The sequence below is a fragment of the Aethalodelphis obliquidens genome, unplaced genomic scaffold, assembly GCF_003676395.1.
Source record: "Aethalodelphis obliquidens isolate GAN/ISIS:26980383/991018 unplaced genomic scaffold, ASM367639v1 scaffold2, whole genome shotgun sequence".
NCBI classification, from domain to species: domain Eukaryota; kingdom Metazoa; phylum Chordata; class Mammalia; order Artiodactyla; family Delphinidae; genus Aethalodelphis; species Aethalodelphis obliquidens.
Genome location: NW_020837946.1, coordinates 18,153,985 through 18,176,394, shown reverse-complemented (window position 1 = coordinate 18,176,394; position 22,410 = coordinate 18,153,985). Strand labels below are relative to the sequence as shown.

At 59.7% G+C, this 22,410-nt stretch overlaps 1 protein-coding gene across 8 annotated transcripts in view; it reads left to right on the top strand.

The window, feature by feature from the left end:
• The window catches only part of SPEG (striated muscle enriched protein kinase), a 49,284-nt gene extending 27,867 nt beyond the window's left edge, over positions 1-21,417 (top strand). For 5 of the 8 annotated variants that reach the window (XM_027120636.1, XM_027120611.1, XM_027120628.1 and 2 more), the window contains 27 exons: positions 43-147; positions 677-883; positions 1,267-1,390; positions 1,505-1,680; positions 4,211-4,323; positions 4,672-4,840; positions 5,087-5,183; positions 5,286-5,486; positions 6,525-6,582; positions 7,173-7,250; positions 7,358-7,536; positions 8,061-8,087; positions 8,722-8,874; positions 9,060-9,102; positions 10,359-10,427; positions 10,669-12,610; positions 12,911-13,045; positions 15,725-15,841; positions 15,958-16,125; positions 16,219-16,341; positions 16,511-16,678; positions 16,807-17,422; positions 17,914-18,153; positions 18,241-18,464; positions 19,302-19,377; positions 19,618-19,767; positions 20,354-21,417. In XM_027120636.1, coding sequence (XP_026976437.1) covers positions 43-147; positions 677-883; positions 1,267-1,390; positions 1,505-1,680; positions 4,211-4,323; positions 4,672-4,840; positions 5,087-5,183; positions 5,286-5,486; positions 6,525-6,582; positions 7,173-7,250; positions 7,358-7,536; positions 8,061-8,087; positions 8,722-8,874; positions 9,060-9,102; positions 10,359-10,427; positions 10,669-12,610; positions 12,911-13,045; positions 15,725-15,841; positions 15,958-16,125; positions 16,219-16,341; positions 16,511-16,678; positions 16,807-17,422; positions 17,914-18,153; positions 18,241-18,464; positions 19,302-19,377; positions 19,618-19,767; positions 20,354-20,546 — 5,951 coding nt within the window. In that variant the 3' untranslated portion in view covers positions 20,547-21,417. Of the gene's footprint in view, positions 1-42; positions 148-676; positions 884-1,266; positions 1,391-1,504; positions 1,681-4,210; positions 4,324-4,671; positions 4,841-5,086; positions 5,184-5,285; positions 5,487-6,524; positions 6,583-7,172; positions 7,251-7,357; positions 7,537-8,060; positions 8,088-8,721; positions 8,875-9,059; positions 9,103-10,358; positions 10,428-10,668; positions 12,611-12,910; positions 13,046-15,724; positions 15,842-15,957; positions 16,126-16,218; positions 16,342-16,510; positions 16,679-16,806; positions 17,423-17,913; positions 18,154-18,240; positions 18,465-19,301; positions 19,378-19,617; positions 19,768-20,353 lie in introns of those variants that run through there. The other 3 variants (XM_027120621.1, XM_027120646.1, XM_027120673.1) reach the window with 3 other exon arrangements.
• The last annotated feature ends 993 nt before the right edge of the window (positions 21,418-22,410 follow it).

Below are 22,410 nucleotides of genomic sequence, written 5' to 3'. Positions count from 1 at the left end.
AGCCCAAAAGGACCCAGCGGACGGCGGACCTGTGGCTTTCAGATGTGGTTCCAGGCCCCCCAGATGGCGCCCCACAGGTAGTGGCTGTGACCGGAAAGATGATCACACTCGCATGGAACGCCCCCAGGAGTCTCGACATGGCCATCGGTGGGTCCCAGCCACACAGGGCTATGGGTGGGGGCGGGGCCACTGAGGGCACCAGGAGAGGAGGGCAAGGCCCAGGGGGGCCTACAGGTGCGGGCCTCTTCCCCACGGTGGACAGAGCCCTGGCTCTGGGTCAGGAGAGGAGAGAAAGGGGGGCTGCCACGTGCCCTTCTCTTCTCAGAGGGACTGGGTGCTTGGGTCGTGGTCCTGGGGAACGCCTCTCCTTCCCTGTGCACGATCTCCTGCTGCTCTGTGCCTCAGTCTCCCTACCTCAGGAAGTAGCAAGGAATCGGAACTAAGTCAAGGTCCCTCCATGCCTGTAACTGGATCCCATGCCCGACACCTCGTGGGCTCTGAGCCTGGACAGGCCTGTGGCTGGGCAGGAGCAGATAGGGGACGGGCAGAAGCAACAGGAGAAACTGAGGCAGGTCCTCAGAGCAGACTGATGATGAATCCCTGAGTCCCGAGCCAGCTGAACGGGGGCGGGGGGCACCCCAGCAAGGCCTGCCTCTAGCAGCTGCCTCCCCACCAGACCCGGACGCCCTGACCTACACTGTGCAGCACCAGGTGCTGGGCTCAGACCACTGGACGGCGCTGGTCACGGGCCTGCGGCAGCCTGGGTGGGCGGCCACCGGGCTGCGTAAGGGGGTCCAGCACGTCTTCCGGGTCCTCAGCACCACCATCAAGAGCAGCAGCAAGCCCTCGCCCCCCTCTGAGCCCGTGCAGCTGCTGGACCGCGGTGAGCCTGGGGTTCTGTGGAGCGGGGGCGAGAGCTGCTGGGCCAGGGAACTGGGCGTCCGTGGAGGAGGCTCCAGGGCCGGTGTGGACGTGATAACTAGGGCGGGACTGGCGTGGCTGGGCGCGACCCCTACCTGTCAGAGCGCTTCCTTCTTACTCCTAAAAGGAGCGCACGCAGTGGGCAAGGCTGAGGCTCTGTGTCCAGTCCCAGCGCTGCCGCTTGCCTCTGGCTGAGCTCCCTAGACAAGTCGCTAAACCTCTCTGGACCTCGGCTTCCTCGTCTGTAAAAATGGAGCTCGCGTGGCAATTGGGAGGGTTCAAGGAGCAGTGGGTGCTGAGAATCTGGTGTCGAGCCCAGCATAGAGCCAGCCCTTCTGCTCCCAGGCCCGCCCCTGGAGGAGGCGCCTGCCGTGCTGGACAAGCCAGACATCGTGTGCGTGGTGGAGGGACAGCCTGCCAGTGTCACCGTCACCTTGAACCACGTGGAGGCCCAGGTCGTCTGGAGGAGGTGGGGCCCACCTGGCATGCCCTACTCCTCACGTGAGGCAGTCCCGCTCCAGCCGGCCAGGCCGACCTCCCTGGGGCTGGATCTTGGGTGACCTCCCTGTGCTGTGTCCCTTAGCTGCCGAGGGGCCCTTCTAGAGGCCCGGGCGGGTGTGTATGAGCTGAGCCAGCCAGACGATGACCAGTACTGTCTTCGGATCTGCCGGGTGGGCCGCCGGGACGTGGGGGCCCTCACTTGCACTGCTCACAACCGCCATGGCACACAGGCCTGCTCGGTCACACTGGAGCTGGCAGGTAGGTGACAGCCGCCTCCTTCCCTCCCCTTCCTCTGAGGCCCACAGCCCTCTCCTCACACCCCCAGGTGAACACACCTACCTGCCAATCCTAGGTCTCCCCTCTCAGGCCTGTCCAGCTAATGGCCATGATAATAGCAGTACTAGTAACAACAGCAGTACTAATAAGATACTTATTGAGCACCTCGTATGTGCCAGGCTCAGTGCTAAGTACCTTACGTGTATCACCTCATTTAATATTTACATCAACCCTGTGAGATGGAGTCAGTTATTATCGCCATTTTACAGATGGGGAAACAGGCCCAGAGAGTGTGCTAAGTAAGAGGCCCAAGGTCACACAACCTAATAAGTCAGGAGCTGGGATTCAAGCCTGGATGCCCTACTTCAAAGCCAGACAGTGTTCTTAGATCCTGTGTTAAACACAACAGGAAATAGTACTTCAAATGAAACAAACTGGGAGGAGGTGGGGGACCAAGTCAATTTAAAAAAGAGAAAGGCCCAAGTGAGGCATCTTATCCCCAGACTCCCAGCTCTGGGGATCCTGGCTGCTGCCCTTTCACACAAGCCTGTTTGACAAGGCCTTCCAACCTTTGCAGTGAGGACCCTTTTTATAATTTCTCCTTTCGAGATGTAGTCTCTCAGACTGTAACATGCATGAAGTAGTAATTGTCTTGTTTTCCGGTTTGTTAATTAACTCTAGACATATGTAACTGCCACTCCGAACGTCAGATCAGCGTGAGCTAAACAGTGTTACCTGCTGAGTAGATAAGATTCCAAGCAACTGCAGAGAAAGTGACATTTTAGTTAGCACAGGCCATCTTATCATGGGGTAAATGTACACATCCTAGTGCTTTAAAAAAAATTGTTGAAGTTCACTTGAAGCCTTCTGATCCTTTGACCTTCATAGACTGACCTCTGTCACCGCCCCCATCCCCACTCCCAGCAGACCAGGGACCAGATTCCTAGAGGGCAGAGCAGGCAGCCTTAAAGTAGGAGAGAGGTGGCAGTAGGATGTGTGAGGAGGAGATACGGGGATGCTACTGGCCCCGCGGTAGATGGGGTACTGGTTTCCCTTTTATGTGTCTTCCCCCTTTGCCCAGCTTCCCCCCACCTCATCCCGGCACTTCCTACTCAACCGCCACTTTGCTCCTTGGTTGTGTGTGTGTGTGTGGTTTTGTCGGCCGCACTACGTGGCTTGAGGGATCTTAGTTCCCCAACCAGGGATTGAACCTGGGCGCCCCGCCCCGCCCCGCCATGCAGTGGAAGCCCGGGGCTAACCACTGGACCACGAGGGAATTCCCAACTGCTTTGCTCCTTGACAGTACCATCTGCAGGACTCATCTTTCTTCCCAGATATAGGAGGAGCCTTGGGGTTTGGGGAGGCTCTGGACACTGAGAGCCCTGCAGCCAGCCTGGCTGGGACAGTGACTGAGGGAGACCGAGTCCCAGCTGGCCAGGGCTAGAGCAGGCCTGGGGCTTGGAACCACACCCCCTCCTGCTGTGCCCCACCCCCTACCCCCCAGGTGGGTGGAATGGCCTCTTTCCCCGACACCTGCTCCGCTGATGCATCTTCCCCAGGATGACCTCCCCCTTTATCTGTATAAAGGCTGAGCTGTGTGCCTGTGGCCGGGTAGTGCTCCTTGCCCAGCACCCCTGCTTTTCCCTCAGGGCCTCTCTCCCCCACTCCCTTTAAAGCCCAGATCCTCAAACGTTCTCAGAGGAGGGGGAGGGCACCAGGAAGTCATAGGCTTCTTCGAAAAGCACAAGCACATTGGAATATGTATTTAATTCCATCGTGAGAATTAGAAGCTGCTTTACCAGGAAATAACACAACCGCATGATATGTGCAGAGAATAAAGTCAGTCACATGTGGGAGAACTAAACTGAGAATCGGTACCCGTGGATTCATCTTGCCATCTCCCAGATGGTTGAAGGCCCCTTAAATATTTAAATAAGATTCAGAGAGAAAACTTCAAGATAGAGGCAATGCCCTCCATGAACTTGATTCAGGGTCATAGACAGCCGCCTGCAGGGCCCAGGACGGTTAGAGTTCGAGAAGCCCACGGTAGGACTGTGCTGAAGGGCCACCACCCACAGGGGGCAGTGTCGGCCACTCCTTGCCAGCCCATTAATGCAGTGAGGGAAGCAGCTCAGGACAGCCAGTCCTGATTTTCCAAGAGAGGCAGGAAGTCCAGATTTCTTTTGTGTGTGAAAATCTCCTAATTTCAAAGCTGGCAAATGAATACTGAGAGCCAAACAAAGCAAGCCTGCGCCCCCGGCTTGGGTTTTCTGGGATCTGGAGAACATCACGTTTGGATTTGCAGGGACAGCGTTTGGTCCAGGCCAGGAACTCATGTTGCTGGGGGTGGAGTTTGAGAGCCCCAGGGTGGGCTGCTGGGGCTCTGGGGGGGGGCAGGGGGGGTCTGGTGTTTCGCCTGAGCCAGTTTCTGAGGGAGGGCTTAGAGAGGCAGGCCCCGTGACCCCCATATCCTCTCCCCTCCCTCCCCCACCCTCACCCCTGTGTGTTTCAGAGGCCCCTCGGTTTGAGTCCATCATGGAGGACGTTGAAGTGGGAGCTGGAGAAACCGCTCGCTTCGCCGTGGTGGTTGAGGGGAAACCACTGCCGGACATCATGTGGTACAAGGTCAGAGGCTGACGAAGGCGTCCATGGAGTCCGAGCTGGGGCTGGCCAGGAGCCTAGGGGGAAGGGAGGAGTGATTTCCTGGGGGCGTGGGAGGGGTCAGGGGAGCCTGGACAGAGAACAGAGCAGTTGCCAGAGGTGTGATAAGGAGGAGGAAGTGGGACCCAGAGGTGCTGGTGAAGCTGGGAAATAAGGGTGGAGCTGATCCTGGGTCTGAGCAAGGCCCCTAGGGCGGAGATAATGGTGGGCCCTAAGGTAGGGATGAGACTGGGTCTCTGGCGTGGAGGTAAAGCCGGGTCCCAGGTGGAGGGGAAGCCAGGCCTGGACTGGAGGTGACGGCCACCTCTGCAGGACGAGGCGCTGCTGACCGAGAGCAACCACGTGAGCTTCGTGTACGAGGAGAATGAGTGCTCCCTGGTGGTGCTCAGCGCGGGGTCCCAGGATGGAGGCGTCTACACCTGCACGGCCCGCAACCTGGCTGGCGAAGTCTCCTGCAAAGCAGAGTTGGCTGTGCACTCAGGTGGGCTGGAGTTCAAGAGGAGTAAGGGCAAGGGCTCACCCAGGAATCCCATGTGAGCGCCCTCCCACCAGGAATCACTCACCCGGCCCTTCACACCAGACCACCACCTGCTCCAGCCCCAGCAGCGCTGCCTCGGGCGCCAGCATTCTCGCTTCTCTTCCGTGTCTTCCACCTGCCCTCCCTGTCCCAGTCTCTGCCCTCGTTCCTTCTTGCCCTCTCCACCTAACACCAGGCATCTCTCCTCAGCTCAGACAGCTATGGAGGTGGAGGGGGTCAGGGAAGACGAGGAGCGGCGAGGAAGGAGACTCAGCGACTTCTATGACATCCACCAGGAGATCGGCAGGTGTGGGGCTAGGAGGGGGTGTGGTGTCCGGGGCCCAAGGGAGGTTGGGCCTGAGGCTCAGCAACTGCCTGAGCCCTGTCCTCTCCCTATGTCCTCACCCAGGGGTGCCTTCTCCTACCTGCGGCGTGTAGTGGAGCGAAGCTCCGGCCTGGAGTTTGCAGCCAAGTTCATCCCCAGTCAGGCCAAGCCAAAGGCATCAGCGTGGCGAGAGGCCCGGCTGCTGGCCCGGCTCCAGCATGACTGCATCCTCTACTTCCATGAGGCCTTCGAGAGGCGCCGGGGACTGGTCATTGTCACCGAGCTGTATCCTGGGACAGGCTGGGTGGGTGGGGGAAACATGGCCTGAATGACTGGTCCTTGTAACAGCCAATTAGCAACACGTTTCACACTTTACAAAATGGTCCCATTGACAGCTGGGAGTTCTGAAGACATCTTATAAATACTTCACAGAGTGGAGTCTGGAGACTTGTGTGAAAAACAACGTTTTTTAGCTTAAATTTACATAGCGCTTGATGTGTGCCTGGCAGTGTTCTAGGAGTTTTACAGATATTAATCTATTTAATCATCGCGTATGCTTATCTCTTGGAATTTTATTATCCTCATTTTATAGATGATGAAACTAAGGTATAGAGAAGTTAAGTAACTCACCCGAGGTCACACAGGTGGCAAAAGGCGAGTGATTTTTATCATGAAATGCAGTACAGTATATCTGAACATTTGCAGTGACCCCATTAATACTTGGCTTTATTTGAGAGGCTCTTCTCATAAAGAATGGATTTTATCCTTTCATAAGAGCTATGGTTAAACAAAGTCACACTGAGGTAAGGATGCTGGATGGTTGGCTTGTCACTGCCACCTGCAGGGTGACCGTGTCCTACATGCTGGCATCCCAGTCTGTACTGTTCGAACCCAAACCTCAGTAAAATGACAAATTATTATGTGTCGTGGGCCTTCTGGGTCAATCTCAAATAGAGTCAAGGAGTTCCATCCACAGTCAACAAAATGCTGCTCTAACTTGATCCTTATAGATACTTCACAAGGTGGGTGAGAGGAGTCTTATCCCTGTTTGACACCGGAGGGAACCTAGGCTCAGAAAGGTTACGTGACTTGCCTGAGATCCCACAGCAAGTGAGAGTTCAAGCAGGGTTGTCCCATCTAAGCACCCAGAAGACAGGGGGAAGAGGGAAGGTGCGGTTGCTCACTGGTAGCAGATGTGCTTTTCGGGGAAGGAGGACCCTGTGCTGAGCTGGGACCCAACTTGAGCTCTGGGGGTGGAGGGCACTGCCTAAGGCAGGCCCAGCAGTTGGCACTGGTCACTGTTCTCCTTGATCCAGGACATAGCTGCACAGAGGAGCTGCTGGAGCGAATGGCCCGGAAACCCACCGTGTGTGAGTCTGAGGTGAGGGCAGTGGGTGGTAGGGGCCAGGTTGGGCACCAGTGTTCACCCACCTGAGCTCTGAGACCCGAGGGGTGCGTCCTGGGCATGCCATCTGTGCCCACGAATAGGCCAGGGGTGGTGTGGAGAGCACTGTTAGGTAGGCAGCAAAGCCCCCTTCCCCCATCAGAGCAGACCCCCACGCTGGGACTTAAATTGTCTTCTGAAAACTTCGGCACCCACCCTGGCCCCCAACTCTGTTGTTTCCCAGTATTCCTCACATAAAGGCTCCTCAAGCCTTACCCCAGAAGGAGCCCCATGTAGACTCTGTTCAGTCTCAATGCTGTCCTGCCATGTAGGGAAGTACAAGTTATGCACTGCACAATTCTTTTTATTATCATGCAAATGGCATCCTCCTATAATGGTGCTGTGCCCAACTTCTACAGCTGTATATGGAAGCCCTGAATCTCAGTAACCCCAAACCTATGTTTCAGCCCCCTCCACCAGCCACCTGAAGGCCACTTCCCAAGCATGGCCTGGCTTCTTGCTACAAGCCTGGTGGTGATCAAACATAATACACCCCCCCTCGGACTCTGGGCCTCCTGTTTCCACAGATCCGGGCCTACATGCGGCAGGTGCTAGAGGGAATATGCTACTTGCACAAGAACCATGTGCTGCACCTGGATGTCAAGGTGAGATGCAGGTGTGGGGTGGGGAGCAGGCAGCACCTGTGGGAGCCAGGCACTGGGGTGTCCTCCCCGCTGCACTCAGCTCCCATGTCTTGCCTTGTGTCCTGCAGCCTGAGAACCTGCTGGTATGGGATGGTGTGGAGGTTGAAGAGCAGGTGAGGATCTGTGACTTTGGGAACGCTCAGAAGCTGACTCCGGGAGAGCCCCAGTACTGCCAGTATGGTACACCCGAGTTCGTGGCACCCGAGGTTGTCAACCAGACCCCTGTCTCTGGGGTCACTGACATCTGGTAACGTTGGCATACTGGGCTGCTGGGACGGGCCAGGGCAGCTTCCCTCAGTGCCATGCTGAGGGCTCGCTCAGTGGCACAGAGGAGCTTTACTAAGCCCGGATGCCTACTGTGACAGTTGGCTGGTGGCATTGCTCATGGGGGTCTCCTGCCCACGTCACTACCTCCCCCTCATCCATCAGGGCTGACCCAGTCACTCAGGGCCTCAGCCCTCACAGTCCTGGGTGCTGGGCCTCCACACCTACAGCCACCTTGTCTCCCCCAGTGAGGCAGGCACGGTCTCTTGGTCCCCAGACTCCTCTGGGCTTCCTAGGCCGGCCCTGCCATGACCCTTAAGTCCTCCAGGCATGTCGGGATCTCTGGGTTCAGGGTCCTCCCCCAAGGAGGCAGCCCTGTGCCCATTTGTCCACGGCAGTGTTCACAGGGAGGACCTTTCCTCAGTAGATCAGTGGTAGCAAGAGGACTGCTCACTTCCGGTGGGAGCTGGGCTGTTCTCTTACCCATTCACTCTCCTTTCCCCTCAGGCCCGTGGGTGTCGTCGCCTTCCTCTGGTAAGGACCCCTCTGCACTCAGGACCCTGTCTCCTAACAGTCTCGTAGCAGGCCCACCCCTAACGTTTGCAGAGCCTGGGGCAAGAGAGAAGTTGGGGGCCTGCAGCCTGCCTCTTCTCTTCCGCACCCTGGTTCCTTCCTGCACTGGGAGGGGCCTCCCATGCATGAATGTGGATACCCAGACTGAGTGTCCAAGCTCTGTCCACCACCACACCCCTCCATAAGGGGTGGGCACACGTGGCGTGCTTGGGAGGCCAGTGCCGGCTCAGTGCTATTTAGGCAGGGAACTAGTCCAGAACATGGGCTACGAAGGGAAGGCCCAGGCTCCAGGGGCATATCCCCTTGGCACAGGCTCCTCACCTCAGGGACAGGCCGCGGCTGGAGGAGGGCTGGAACAGGTCCTCTAGAGCACGGGCCTGGGATAAGGACCGGGTGGCCCAGGTCTCAAGGCAGTACTGCTTCCTTGCCCATTCAGGGGATCGAGTAGGGGCAGGACAGGCCAAACTCTGCAAGATTCTGCCCAGATTCACCCAGCCTCCGCCTGTCCCCGGCCCTGTGCTCCCACTGGCACCCCACTTTGTCTCATCTCAGCCCCGGGGCCCACCTCTCACTCCAGCCATCTCCACCCCTGCAGCCTGACGGGAATCTCTCCGTTTGTCGGAGAGAACGATCGGACAACATTGATGAACATCCGAAACTACAACGTGGCCTTCGAGGAGACCACGTTCCTGAGCCTGAGCAGGGAGGCCCGGGGCTTCCTCATCAAAGTGCTGGTGCAGGACCGGCTGTGAGTACGAGGCCCGGGGAGCCTCCCCCATGCAGAGTCCCCTCACGCCGCCCCTACTCCTGCCCAAGCCTCCGCCCATAGACAGTCAATCCCCCATCTCCTTAGGGGCCCCGCTTTCCCAAACATTTATTGAATGAATGAATGAATGAATGATAAATCTCTTCTTAATTCTCTTTCCTTTGCAGGAGGCCTACCGCAGAGGAGACCCTAGAACATCCTTGGTTTAAAGTGAGTCTTGTCTTGCAAAATGGTAATAGAAGAGGTGGAAGGAGTGAGAACATTATTAACAGCTCCATTTTATTGAGTCCTTAGTGTGTACAGTAACCATGATATACATTTTATTTACATATGATCTGTTAGCCTGACAATAGCTCTACAAAGGAAGGTATTATCACTCCCCTTTTGCTGATAAGGAAACTGAGGCTCAGCTTGGGGTATCATGGACTCCAAGGCACAGGTCTGGACCCCCACCCCTCATCCTAGGATGCACATCAGTGTTCTCCCTGGCTCTCGAGAGCAGCCCCAGTCCTCCTCACTCCTGTGGCTCGCCTCCATCCTGCCCTGGTCCCACACACTGTGTTTCGTGGGTGGCCTGGCTGTCTTGTCCTCTTGGCTTTTTTTTTTTTTTTTTGTGGTACGCAGGCCTCTCACTGTTGTGGCCTCTCCCGTTGCGGAGCACAGGCTCTGGACGCGCAGGCTCAGCGGCCATGGCTCATGGGCCCAGCCGCTCCGCGGCATGTGGGATCTTCCCAGACCGGGGCACGAAGCCGTGTCCCCCGCATCGGCAGGCGGACTCTCAACCACTGCGCCACCAGGGAAGCCCGTCCTCTTGGTTTTGAACTCCCTATGGCAGAGTTCTCACTCATCTTCAAATTCCAGCACTGCAGGGCACAGCGCCAGGCAGAGGGAGGGGTTCAGCAAATGACCCAGAAAGAGCGACTGAGCAAACCGTCCAGGGAGCATTGTGCTGGGTCAACAGAAGGCTGAGGTCATTCTGGTATCTGTCCTTGGAGTACAAGCCTGGTCTCTCAGATCAGAAATGAGCTCTGAAAAGGTGGCTGAGGGAAGCATCTGAGGTCTGGCCCCGCAAGGCTCCAGATAGATGTCTGGGGCACTGTCTCTACATGGAGACAGATGGTGAGCTGGGGAGCAGGGTTCAAGCTGGGGGCCTGAGCACGGGCCTCCCAGGGCAGCCAGTGTACCAGGACAGGGCCTTGAGCCCTGGCGTAAGCTCTGAAGCCTGGGAGCCACCGATTTCCTGCCTCACCGCTTAGGTTCAGGCAATTTGTCCACACGTGGGAACCTTGAGTGTGGGAGTTATTGTGACAGATCCCCTGGGAAAGGGAGCCCCGGGAGCCCCAGGGGCCCAGACTCGATGCTGCTCTGTCTGCTGTCCCCTCCTGTGGACGTTGTCTCTCCATTGCCAAACCTGGAAGCTTAGGGTTGACAGAGGACTTTCCCTCAGGCCCTTCCTTGGCTTACAGGCACAGGCAAGGGGCGCAGAGGTGAGCACGGATCACTTAAAGCTATTCCTCTCCCGGCGGAGATGGCAGGTGAGTTTGCCTGGGCCCTGCTCTGTGGCTTCATCTTCTCACTCTACAGCCTCCTCTCTCTAACCCTGCTTTTTCTATCAGGTGCCCTCACTTCTGCTCATCTGTCTTCATCCACCTTTTAATTCTCTCAGCTCCCACTTCTGCCTGCCGTAGGCCTTCTCCCCCGGGGATGAGGTGGGCCTGAGTGGGTCAGTTTGGCCCCATGGGTCCCTCAGGTCTGACTCTAGTACCCTGTCTCCAGCGCTCCCAGATCAGCTACAAGTGCCACCTGGTGCTGCGCCCCATCCCTGAGCTGCTGCGGGCACCCCCGGAGCGGGTGTGGGTGGCCGTACCCAGAAGACCACCCCCTAGTGGAGGGCTGTCGTCCTCCTCCGATTCTGAAGAGGAAGAGCTGGAGGAGCTGCCCTCAGTGCCCCGGCCGCTGCAGCCTGAGTTCTCGGGCTCCCGGGTGTCCCTCACTGACATTCCCACTGAGGATGAGGCCCTGGGCGCCCCAGAGGCTGGGGCCGCCACCCCCATGGACTGGCAGGAGCAAGGAAAGGCCCCTTCTCAGGACCAGGAGGCCCCCAGCCCTCAGGTCCTCCCCTCCCCAGGCCAGGAGCCCAGCCCCCGGCGGGGAGAGCTCCGGAGGGGCAGCTCGGCTGAGAGCGCCCTACCCCGGGCCGGGCCGAGGGAGCCGGGCCGGGGCCTGCACAAGGCAGCGTCTGTAGAGCTGCCGCAGCGCCGAAGCCCCAGCCCGGGGGCCACCCGCCTGACCCGAGGAGGCCTGGGCGAGGGCGAGTATGCCCAGAGGCTGCAGGCCCTGCGCCAGCGGCTGCTGCGGGGCGGCCCTGAGGATGGCAAGGTCAGCGGCCTAAGGGGCCCCCTGCTGGAGAGCCTGGGGGGCCGTGCCCGGGACCCCCGGCTGGCTCGGGCGGCCTCCAGCGAGGCAGCACCCCACCACCAGCACCCGCCCGAGACCCGGGGCCTGCAGAAGAGCAGCAGCTTCTCGCAGGCTGAGGCGGAGCCCGGGGGCCGGCACCGCCGAGCTGGGGCGCCCCTCGAGATCCCTGTGGCCCGGCTGGGGGCCCGCAGGCTGCAGGAGTCTCCCTCCTTGTCCGCCCTCAGCGAGGCCCAGCTACCTAGCCCGGTGCGGCCCAGTGCCCCTAAGGCTTCAGAACCTCCTGTCGCCACACCCAGTGATGCTGCACAGCCCTCGGCACCCCAGCCTGCCCGAGAGAAGGCCCCAGAGTCCACGCCAGAACCAGCCCCCAAGCCTACACAGCCCCCCCTAGCTCCGCAAACCCTAGCGCCCCCCCTCACACCCTATGCCCAGATCATGCAGTCGCTCCAGCTGTCAGGCCACGCGCAAGGCCCCCCGCAGGGCCCTGTCGCATCGCCGTCGCAGCCCAAGCCCCACCCGGCTGTGTTCGCCAGGGTGGCCTCCCCACCTCCGGGAGCCTCCGAGAAGCGCCTGCCTTCAGTCGGGTCTCCGCCAGGGCCAGCCGAGAAAGCCCGGGTCCCTACGGTGCCCCGCAGGCCAGGGAGCAGTCTCAGCAGCAGCATCGAGAACCTGGAGTCGGAGGCCGTGTTCGAAGCCAAGTTCAAGCGCAGCCGTGAGTCGCCCCTGTCGCGGGGGCTGCGGCTGCTGAGCCGCTCGCGCTCCGAGGAGCGCGGCCTCTTCCGCGGCGCGGAGGAGGAGGACGGCATGTACCGGCCCAGCCCAGCGGGAACGCCGCTGGAGCTGGTGCGACGGCCTGAGCGCTCCCGCTCCGTGCAGGACCTCAGGGCGGTCGGGGAGCCGGGCCTCGTCCGCCGCCTCTCGCTGTCGCTGTCCCAGCGCCTGCGGCGGACCCCACCCGCGCAGCGCCACCCGGCCTGGGAGGCCCGCGGTGGGGATGGGGAGAGCTCAGAGGGCGGCAGCTCGGCACGGGGCTCCCCGGTACCGGCGGTGCGCAGGAGGCTCAGCTCCACGCTGGAGCGGCTGTCGAGCCGCTTGCAGCGCAGCGGCAGCAGCGAGGACTCCGGGGGCTCGTCGCTCCGTAGCACGCCGCTGTTCAGCCGGCTGCGCAGGGCCACGTCCGAGGGCGAGAGTCTGCGGCGCCTGGGCCTCGCGCACAACCAGCTGGCCGCCCAGGCCGGCGCCACCACGCCTTCCGCGGAGTCCCTGGGCTCCGAGGCCAGCGCCACGTCGGGCTCCTCAGGTGAGGAGGGGCCCAGCGGGAGAGTGGAGGGCGAATGTGTGAACGAGTGTGTTTGGAGTGCGGGTGTGGGGCTGGGATGACAGGTGCGCTGGAGGGACGTTCTGGGAGAGGGAGAGGGCCGGGGACACCCACCGCAAAGAGGCTCAGGCGTTTCTGGAGGCCCTGAGGACGGAACTGGCAGGGCTGGGCTGACGCAAGGCCGAGGGGCAGAGGCTGGTGTGGGAACAGGCTAGGGTCGGGGCCAGAAGTTCTCTGTTCTCTCGTACCGGCTGGGCAGGTGCTCATGGGCCTGGTTCTTAGCAGCTCCTGCAGAAAGCCGAAGACGCCTGCGCTGGGGCCTCTCTCGGCTGCGGAGGGACAAGGGGTTGTCACAGCCAAACCTCTCTGGCAGCGTCCAGGAGAATTTGGGTCACCAGTATGTGCGCAGCGAGTCAGGTAATAGAGGCCTGCTCGGTGAGTAGTCCCCTTTGAGCCGCCGGGAAGGTGGGGAGATGGCCCACGTTGGGGGAGCCCTGGCAGCGGTGGAGGGAGCCTGGAGTCAGGAAACGACAACAACAACAGTAATAGCAGCAGCTACTGTTAATTAGCAATGCCAAACGTCCTATTAAGCACTCTACAAGCATTGCCTCACTCAACCCTCCCACATTGCTTAGGAACTATTCTTGTCATCTCCCTGTCTTACAGGTGAGGGAACAGAGGCTTAGCCATGCTAAGTAGTTTGTCCAAGTCACAGAGCTGGTAGGGCTGGACTGTATGACCCTCTGCAGTCAGAGCCCACAAGTCGCTTCGCGACATCGTACCAATGCCTTTCTTCGGCCAGCCTCCTCCCCAGAAGGTCTCTGTCACTGGGCTGTGGTACTGACAGAGCTTGGGATGGGGCTCCCTGCCTCTCAGCCCCCCTGCAGATGTGTGTATGCATGAACATGCTCCCAAAGACACCCTTTCTCTCCCAGCCTAGAGGCCCACAGTCTGGACTGTGCCTCCAAGCTTCCATCTCTCTGTAGCCCCAAACACCCGATCGCCCCTCCCTGTCCCCTCTGCCCCTACAGAAGGCACTTCCGCACAGATAAGCAGCCTCCAGGGCTCTTTGCTGGGGGGAGGGACACCTGAGATATGCCCTGGTCCGTTCCTCTTGCCACTTGTCCTGGGGCTGCAGGGAGGGAGGTATTCTCCACCTGGGTCGCCTCAGTCCTCTACCTGAAAAGGGGGTGTTACTCAAGGACGACAGGCAAAGGTTCAGGAGGCCAGGGTTTCCGGACCAGCCTGCAGAAAGCAGCAGGCCCACCAAACGGGCTGCGAGCAGGACCTTTATCAGTCACCATCTGTCCTCCTCCAGTTTCCGATAAAACTCCTCAGAACTGTCCCAGACGTGCCTCAGCCAGGCTTGCTACTGGACACGTAACCGTGTCTCACCTTGGTCAGGGGAGCCGGGACATTTCACTCGAGGCAGTAGGCGGTGGGGCTCTAGTGAGGGAACAGGAGGGAGGGAGGCCAGCTGGTGGGGGCAGTGGTGGAGAAGGAGCGGGGAGAGAGAGGGAAGCCAGCACTGCGGCCTGGGGACAGCTGATCCCTTCCCACCTGGGGCCTCCCTCCCACCTCCGTTTTGCTTGTGCTGCTGATTTCTTGCCGAGGCGAGGCCGTGTCCCATTACTTCATCCTCTCCCCCCTCCCCGCAGGAAGAAGGCCCCATGTCCACTTTACCAACTAGGGCTGGCCCCTGGGGAGATGGGGGTGGGACTGGCAGAGCTGGGCCAGGGTCACCTTTCACCTCTCCTCCTCGGCTTCCTCTCTCTCCCCCCTACCCAGTACCCTCACTTGGTCTGAAGGCAGCCCACTGACGAAACTGTATTCACTTTATGTTATTGGAGCCTCGGTGTGGGACCCCTCCTTGGGGAACACTGGGGTACAGTGGGAGAGCGGGCACGCTGCTGTCCTGATCACCCACTTCTGCAGATCCTCTTCGGCCCAGTTCAGCCGTACCCTACTCCCTCCTGATTCCGCAGACAGGCAGCAGCTGGGGCTCCCAGGGGTATCTACCTCGCAGCTCTTTCTGCCCACGTGAAAGAAATCCACCCCCACCCCCACCCCACCCCGCCATCCCTGGACCAGAATGGGATTTTTCTAAGAAGACATTCCCAGGGAGCAGGAGTGCAAATCCTCATGGCACTAAGAAGCCACAGGCCAGCAAAGACATTGGCCATCGCAGCCCTGCCGTGGGCCCATTCACCAGCCAGCTGTGAAGCCGGCTCTGCTGAAACAGCCTCTTCCCACGGGGGTCTGTGCCTGGCTTCTCTACTGGGCATATTAACAAGATAATAATCAACAACAACAATAGGAGCTAACACCTTCGAGCATTTATTATATGTTAGACATCTGCTAAGCGCTTTACGTGCCTCTTTGAATTCTCATAACAACCCTCTGAGCTGGGTGTTATTATTTTCCTCAATTTACAGACAGGGTCCAAGGCCATGCAGATATTGTCTCTTTCCCCTTCAAAAGCTCTCACCACTTAGCTGACCTGAGGGAGTGCGTAGAAGGTCTGGGACGGGCTCCCCAGACCCCAGGGGGCGTGAGGGATGGGGGAGACGGACACACGTTCGGGGTCTGCCCCGGGTTTGCCTTGGCTTCAGGTCTTTTGAGATGGCACGTTTTGACTGAACATTTGTTCACTCCTGGGAGTCTCAGCTCAGGTCACCAGCTCCTGTCTCTTGCCCTACGGTGCCCCAGAAGTAATAGGTATTGCAGGAGCTTAACCACTGTAGTTTTTCAATATTTGGTTTTGTTTTATCTAATAAGTGCTTACAGAGCACTTACTTAGTGCCAGGCCCTGCTCAAAGTGACTTACAAACATATGAGGTAGCAACTACCAAGCATCTTCAATAGTCAGTAGAAGATAATTCTGCACACAGTGAGTGCCTGGGAAACTGATGCTTGCCCCAAAGGCGATTCTCAAAGGCAAGGCCTTCTACTTCCCCCTCTGACTGGGAAGAGACGGCCTTTCAGTCTGCTCCCCGAAGGCAGCGCCAGCTCTCACATGCATCCATCCTCCCGTCGGTCAGCAGCGAGTGAGCCAGGGGCCCCGCAGACCCAGGGCTATCTTTGCTCTCCCTCCAGACTTCCCCCCGGTCTTCCACATCAAACTCAAGGACCAGGTGCTGCTGGAGGGAGAGGCAGCCACCCTGCTCTGCCTGCCGGCAGCCTGCCCTGCACCCCACATCTCCTGGATGAAAGGTGAGGCGATCACTTCTCCCCCAAGGCCAGGGGATGTTCAGTGGGAAGTGGCAGCTGGGGGTGCCCAGAGGGGGGCTTCGCTCAGCAGCCTCTTCCTGCTCCTCCTTTGCCCCCAGACAAGCAGTCCCTGCGGTCCGAGCCCTCGATGATCATCGTGTCCTGCAAAGACGGCCGGCAGCTGCTGAGCATCCCCCGGGCAGGCAGGCGGCACGCCGGCCTCTACGAGTGCTCAGCCACCAATGTCCTGGGCAGCACCACCAGCTCCTGCACCGTGGCTGTGGCCCGTGAGCCCGGGGCAGGGACCAAGGGGGCTGTGATGGGAGATGGGCCCTAAGCTAAGGCACAGGGGCTCACTGTGGCTCCCTTTCTCTTGCCAGGCATCCCAGGGAAGCTAGCTCCTCCCGAGGTGCCCCAGACCTACCAGGACACGGCGCTGGTGCTCTGGAAGCCAGGAGACAGCAGGGCACCTTGCACGTACACGCTGGAGCAGCGGGTAGATGGTGAGGGACCGGCAGGCTGGTGGGGGCGGGGAGGGAGGGCGGGTGGAAGGCAGAGAGCTGGGGAGACGAGTGCCTTCCCCGGGCACGGGTCCCCAGGCTCCTCACAGATGGCACTGGGAGCTTGGGCCACCCCTTCTGTGGCCTCAGCCCCTCCCCCATGCTGCTGTAGGCGAGTCTTCCTGGCATCCCGTGAGCTCGGGCATCCCTGACTGTTACTACAACGTGACCCACCTACCAGTTGGCATTACTGTGAGGTTCCGTGTGGCCTGTGCCAACCGCGCTGGGCAAGGGCCTTTCAGCGGCCCTTCTGACAAGGTCCTCGTCAGGGGCATGCGAGGTCAGTGGGACAGGGTGGGGGTGTCCAGAGAGGGCAGGGGACCCTGAGTCCAGGGTCCACCCCCTCCTTGGAACACCCGGTTTTGCCCTTGGGGCACCACGGTGATGATTTTCTCTGTCTCCACTTAGACGCCTCAGCTCTGCCATCTGCTGCTCACAGAGACGCCCCTGTTACCTCAGGGCCAGCCAGGGCCCCGCCTCCTGACTCTCCTACCTCACTGGCCCCTTCACTGAGCCCCTCCCCAGCTCCTGCTCCCCCAGGCCCCCAGTCAGCCCTTCTCAGCCCCTCATCTTCCCCGGCACCCCCCAGCCAGGCCTTGTCCTCACTCAAGGCTGTGGGTCCACCACCCCAAACCCCCCCACGAAAGCACAGGGGCCTGCAGGCTGCCCAGCAAGTAGAAGCTACCCCACCCAGTGCCCAGGTCTCCCCGAGTGAGCCCAAGTCTTCCGTCCCCGACACTGGGACCCCGACCACAGCTTCCACCTCTCAAGGGGTGAAAACAGCATCTTCCTCAACTCCCCTGTATATGGTGACCTCCTTTGTGTCTGCACCACCAGCCCCCGAGCCCCCAGCCCCCGAGCCCCCTCCTGAGCCCACCAAGGTGACTGTGCAGAGCCTCAGCCTGGCCAAGGACGTGGTCAGCTCCCCTGGGGGTGGTCCCTCCAGTGCTCCCAGGCCAGAGAGCACCACTCTTCGAAAGGGCCCCCCTCAGAAACCCTACACCTTCCTGGAGGAGAAGGCCAGGCAAGCAGGGCCAGGGCTGGGGAAGGGAAGGAGGACAGAGGCGGGGAGCGTGTGGAACTTTGGCAGCACAGGGATTTGGAGAGGAGACCAGCCTGCTGGGGCCTGGGGAGGGGGCAGGGAGCCGGGACAGGGGACGGGATCTGGGTCCTTAGCATGATTGAGTTCAGATTTTCTCTGTGCCAGGCCCTGCGCTAAGCGCTTTGGCCATATGATCTCATTTAATATTTACAACTGAGAGGGAGACACTGCATTATTCCATTCCACAGATGGGAACACTGAGGTTGGAGAGGTTATGGGATTTGCCTGAGGTACTGAGCCAGTTAGTGGCAGAGCTGGGGCTGAAACCCAGGTTCCTGGGATTGAACTCCAGAGCCCATCCTGGGAAACACAGCATTCTTGCCCCCAGCAGTCGCTGCTACTCCCTGCTTTGCCCGCAGAATGCAAGCGTTCCCCTCTCTCCTCTGAGCCTGTGATGTGCCCCCAACACACAGGGGCCGCTTTGGTGTAGTGCGCGCCTGCCGGGAGAACGCCACCGGGCGGACGTTCGTGGCCAAGATCGTGCCCTATGTGGCCGAGGGCAAGCGGCGGGTCCTGCAGGAGTACGAAGTGCTGCGGACGCTGCATCACGAGCGGCTCATGTCCCTGCACGAGGCCTACATCACTCCACGTTACCTCGTGCTCATCGCTGAGAGCTGTGGCAACCGGGAACTCCTCTGTGGGCTCAGCGACAGGTAGCTGGGCATTCTGGGGGAGCAGGAATCGAGGATGGGGGGAGCTGAGCTGGGATATCACCTGACCCACCCCCGCCACCCCTCTAGGTTCCGGTATTCAGAGGACGACGTGGCCACCTACGTGGTGCAGCTGCTACAAGGCCTGGACTATCTCCATGGCCGCCACGTGCTGCATCTGGACATCAAACCAGACAACCTGCTCCTGGCCCCTGACAACGCCCTTAAGATCGTGGACTTTGGCAGCGCCCAGCCCTACAACCCCCAGGCTCTGCGGCCCCTTGGCCACCGCACGGGCACGCTGGAGTTCATGGGTGAGGGCACCATGCCAGCCGGGGGGGGAGGTGGGGTACTGCCAAAGGGGCAGCAGCCAGGGCTCACCCCACTTCACTCACCTGTGTGCCATTTATTGAGTGCTTACTGTATGCAAACAATGAATTAAGTCCTTTCCATGGACATTTTTCAGTTTCTCTTTGTAACAGCCCTGGCGATTGGCATAATATTACCCCTATTTTACAGATGAGGAAACAGAGGCGCCGTGAGGTATTTGTTCAATATCAGACAGTTATAAATGGTAGTGCCAGGACTCGATAAAGCTAGAAAAACAGGAGAATCAATGATTAATTTACGTAAAAAAGGGAAACCAGCTACCATTTAGCTACCTGCTAGATACTTTCTGTTTGTCATCTCCATTCGAGTAATTCTGCAAGCCACACTTTACAGATGAGAAGATGGAGAGCCAGACAGGTTTCGTACATTGCCCAGGGTCCTGTCGCTAGAAGGGGCAGGCTGGGATTAGAGCCAGCCAGGCTGATTTCAAAGGTGCTTAATCTTGGTGTGGGCCACACCCTTTGTGAATGGGCGCCCACCTTCGGAGCTGATCCAGGAGAACTTGTGACCCTGGTTCTTAGCTCCTCTGCAGTTCTGGGGACAGCCCACCATTCAGTGCCTGGGCTGATTCCTCAGGTGCCCCACATCTCCCCTGGGGGCCGCTCTGCCCACTGGCATCCAGGGCCTGCTGCTCTAATGTACCCATGGTCTGGTGACCTGGGCACTGTCCTGCTCCTCAAGCCCCCAGGGGCCTCCTCTGCCTCTCCCTGGTCCCTTGCCACCAGGAAGCTCGTTCAACTTGGCCTCTTGTCTTCTGTCAGCTCCTGAGATGGTAAAGGGAGACCCCATCGGCTCTGCCACGGACATCTGGGGAGTGGGTGTGCTCACTTACATCATGTGAGTGCCCCCAGGACCCACCCTCTGCCTGTACCCTCCCCCCCCACCTCCCCAGCCACACATGCATGTGCACACTCGTGCACGCACACACACACACACGCACATACACACACGAGTACCCAGGTGCGGGTAGCCTTGTGTCCGAGCGCTGTGCCCCTAAGAACCTCCACACTAACGTCCCCCTGGACCTGTGAGTTGACCCTCAGTCTGCATCTGTCAACTGAACTGTCTCCTCCACAGGCTCAGTGGACGCTCCCCGTTCTATGAGCCAGACCCCCAGGAAACGGAGTCTCGCATTGTGGGGGGCCGCTTTGATGCCTTCCAGCTGTACCCCAACACGTCCCAGAGCGCCACCCTTTTCTTGCGAAAGGTCCTCTCAGTACATCCCTGGTGAGTGGGTCCCACACCTGCCAACCTCCCAGCATTACGTGCCTCTGGCCTCAGGCTGCCCTGGCCCAGCCCATGCCTAAGTCCCCACCTCCTCCCCCGCCCCAGTAATACACTGCTGCTGCTGCTGCTACTACTTTTCCTACTCCTACTCCTCCTAAGTGGCTGCACTACCACCATTTAAAGCCCGTAACAGGGGCTTCCCTGGTGGCTCAGTGGTTGAGAGTCTGCCTGCCGATGCAGGGGACACGGGTTCGTGCCCCGGTCTGGGAAGATCCCACATGCCACGGAGCGGCTGGGCCTGTGAGCCATGGCCACTAAGCCTGCGTGTCCAGAGCCTGTGCTCCGCAATGGGAGAGGCCACAACAGTGAGAGGCCCGCGTACTGCAAAAAAAACAAACAAAAAAAAAGCCCATAACAGCCCTATGATGTAGGCAGAATCACTGTCCCCATTTCAGAGACTGGGAAGCTGAGTCCCAGAGTTGTCTAAGCTCACTCACTAGGGGCAAAGCCCTCTGGGAGGGTGGGGCCCCCTCCCTGCTCTGGGAGCCGTGCCTGCAGGCTCACTGTCCCTGGCTTCCCCTGGCAGGAGCCGGCCCTCCCTGCAGGACTGCCTAGCCCACCCATGGCTGCAGGACGCCTACCTGATGAAGCTGCGCCGCCAGACGCTCACCTTCACCACCAGCCGGCTCAAGGAGTTCCTGGGCGAGCAGCTACGCCGCCGGGCCGAGGCTGCCACCCGTCACAAGGTGCTGCTCCGCTCCTACCCAGGCAGCCCCTAGTGGCTCGGACCACAGCCCGGCCTCGGGCTTCGACTCGGGGTTCCTGCTGACGCCCCCTGGACATTCCAGGGCCCACGCTGAGCCGGGTGGGCCCGGGGCTTTGGACACCAGCAGCAGCAACATCCGGCCGGGCTATTACCTCATGGACCTGCGGGGACAGAGACCCCGGGCTTTGGCCAATGCCACCCGGCCAGAGCCAGAGTGGGAGACCCGTTGTCCAGGCCTGGTGGGGTCAGGAACAGGAAGAGGGGCAAGAAGGGAATGGGCAAGTGACGAGGAAAAGAAGATGAGGAATAGGGAATGGGAGACTCTCGGAAGGTTCTTGGGGAGGGAGACAGTGCATCTGCGGGAGAACCAACCCAGGAGGGTGGGAGTGGCTGAAGAGGAGGAAAAGCGGGAGACCAGGCTGTCTACAGGCCATGGGCTGGGAGTGTCAGTGAAGCAGGAACAGAACATGTAGATGGTGCCAGGAAGCCAGAGCCAGTATGTGAGAGAGGGCAGTGAGGTGGGGGAGGGAGAGGAGAGCCGACTCAGGTGGGGCTGGGGTGGCCAGCTGCCAGCACCCCCAGAAGGAGAAGCATGGAGGGCTGGAGGCTGGAAGTGGTGGTCTCTTGAGCCAGCGCTCTCCTCCTGTCCCAGTGGATGCAGCTCTGGGCACTGTGCTGGCCCGAGGATGTTCTCATCACCTCTCCGTGGCCTTCGCCCCTCTGCCCATTAATATTTATTTATTTATTGACTTTTATGAAGTCTCTCTGCCATCCAATCCCTACCGCCTATGTTGTCCTGACCATCCCCGAAGCCATTCAGCTGTCTGTGCAGCTGTCTGTCTGTCTGTCTGTCACAAGGAAAATAAAAATGGCAAGCAGCAGGACCTATGTGTGTGGTCTATGGGGAGGGATGGCTAGGGGTACGGGGGGTGCACGATGCTGGGGGTACGGGGACAGGGGCATTCCAGCCTTCTCCGGGCCAGTGAGAGCCAAGGTATACTAGCTATAGCACTTGGGACCTTCCTACCCCACCCCTTGACCCTCCTGGCCCCTCACGTCTCCCTTATTCCTAGAGGGAGGAAAGATGTAGGTCTGTATCTCCATCTAAAGTTTCTGGAATCCTGGCAGGACCACTGAATCCCCACCACCGCCCTCTAACCAGACTGGCGGCCCCCACCTCTTCTCACATGTTCCATCATCACAACTGGGAGGACGCTGGGCTCTGGAATAGACCACCCCACACCCCAATCCAGGCTCAGCCTTCTGCACTCTGCCCAGGAGACAGGGCAGCCCTGGTCCTGACCCCTGGGGCAGAGGGGGTTTCATCATGATGATTGGTCAGAGCAGGATGTGTAAAGAGCTCTAGAGGAAACCAGGACAGGCCCACGTGCCCACGCTCTCAGTGTTGGAGCACCGATCTGGACACATGGGGTACCAGCAGCACAGGGCAGCTGTGAGCGCTCTGGTTGGCGTGTCTGCTGTGATGGGGCTGTAGACGAGCATTTTCCTAGGGCCCAGGGACACTCAGTCTGGACCTTCTTAGTCCCATGGCAAGCCAGGGTTCCGCTGGGGCTAAGGGGCCTTGACTCTAAGCGCCCCCTGCGGTGCCACGGAAGGGTCACTGGGCCCTATAACTGAGCTGCCCTGCCCTGAGGTGGGGGGAGGGGAAGCCAGTTCTTGTGTCCAGAGGGACTTTTCCCCACGCCCCTCCTCCCATTGCAACTCTGCTCTTGGCAATGTAAAAGGAATAAAGGCTTTCACCATGAGCAGAGGGACCTGGTGCTGGTGTGTTGCTGATTGAGGTTGAGGGCCTCTTGGATGTAGCCCAAGCAACCCTTTGCCCAGCCCACCCCAGTCTCTCTGGCTTCCCAGGACCC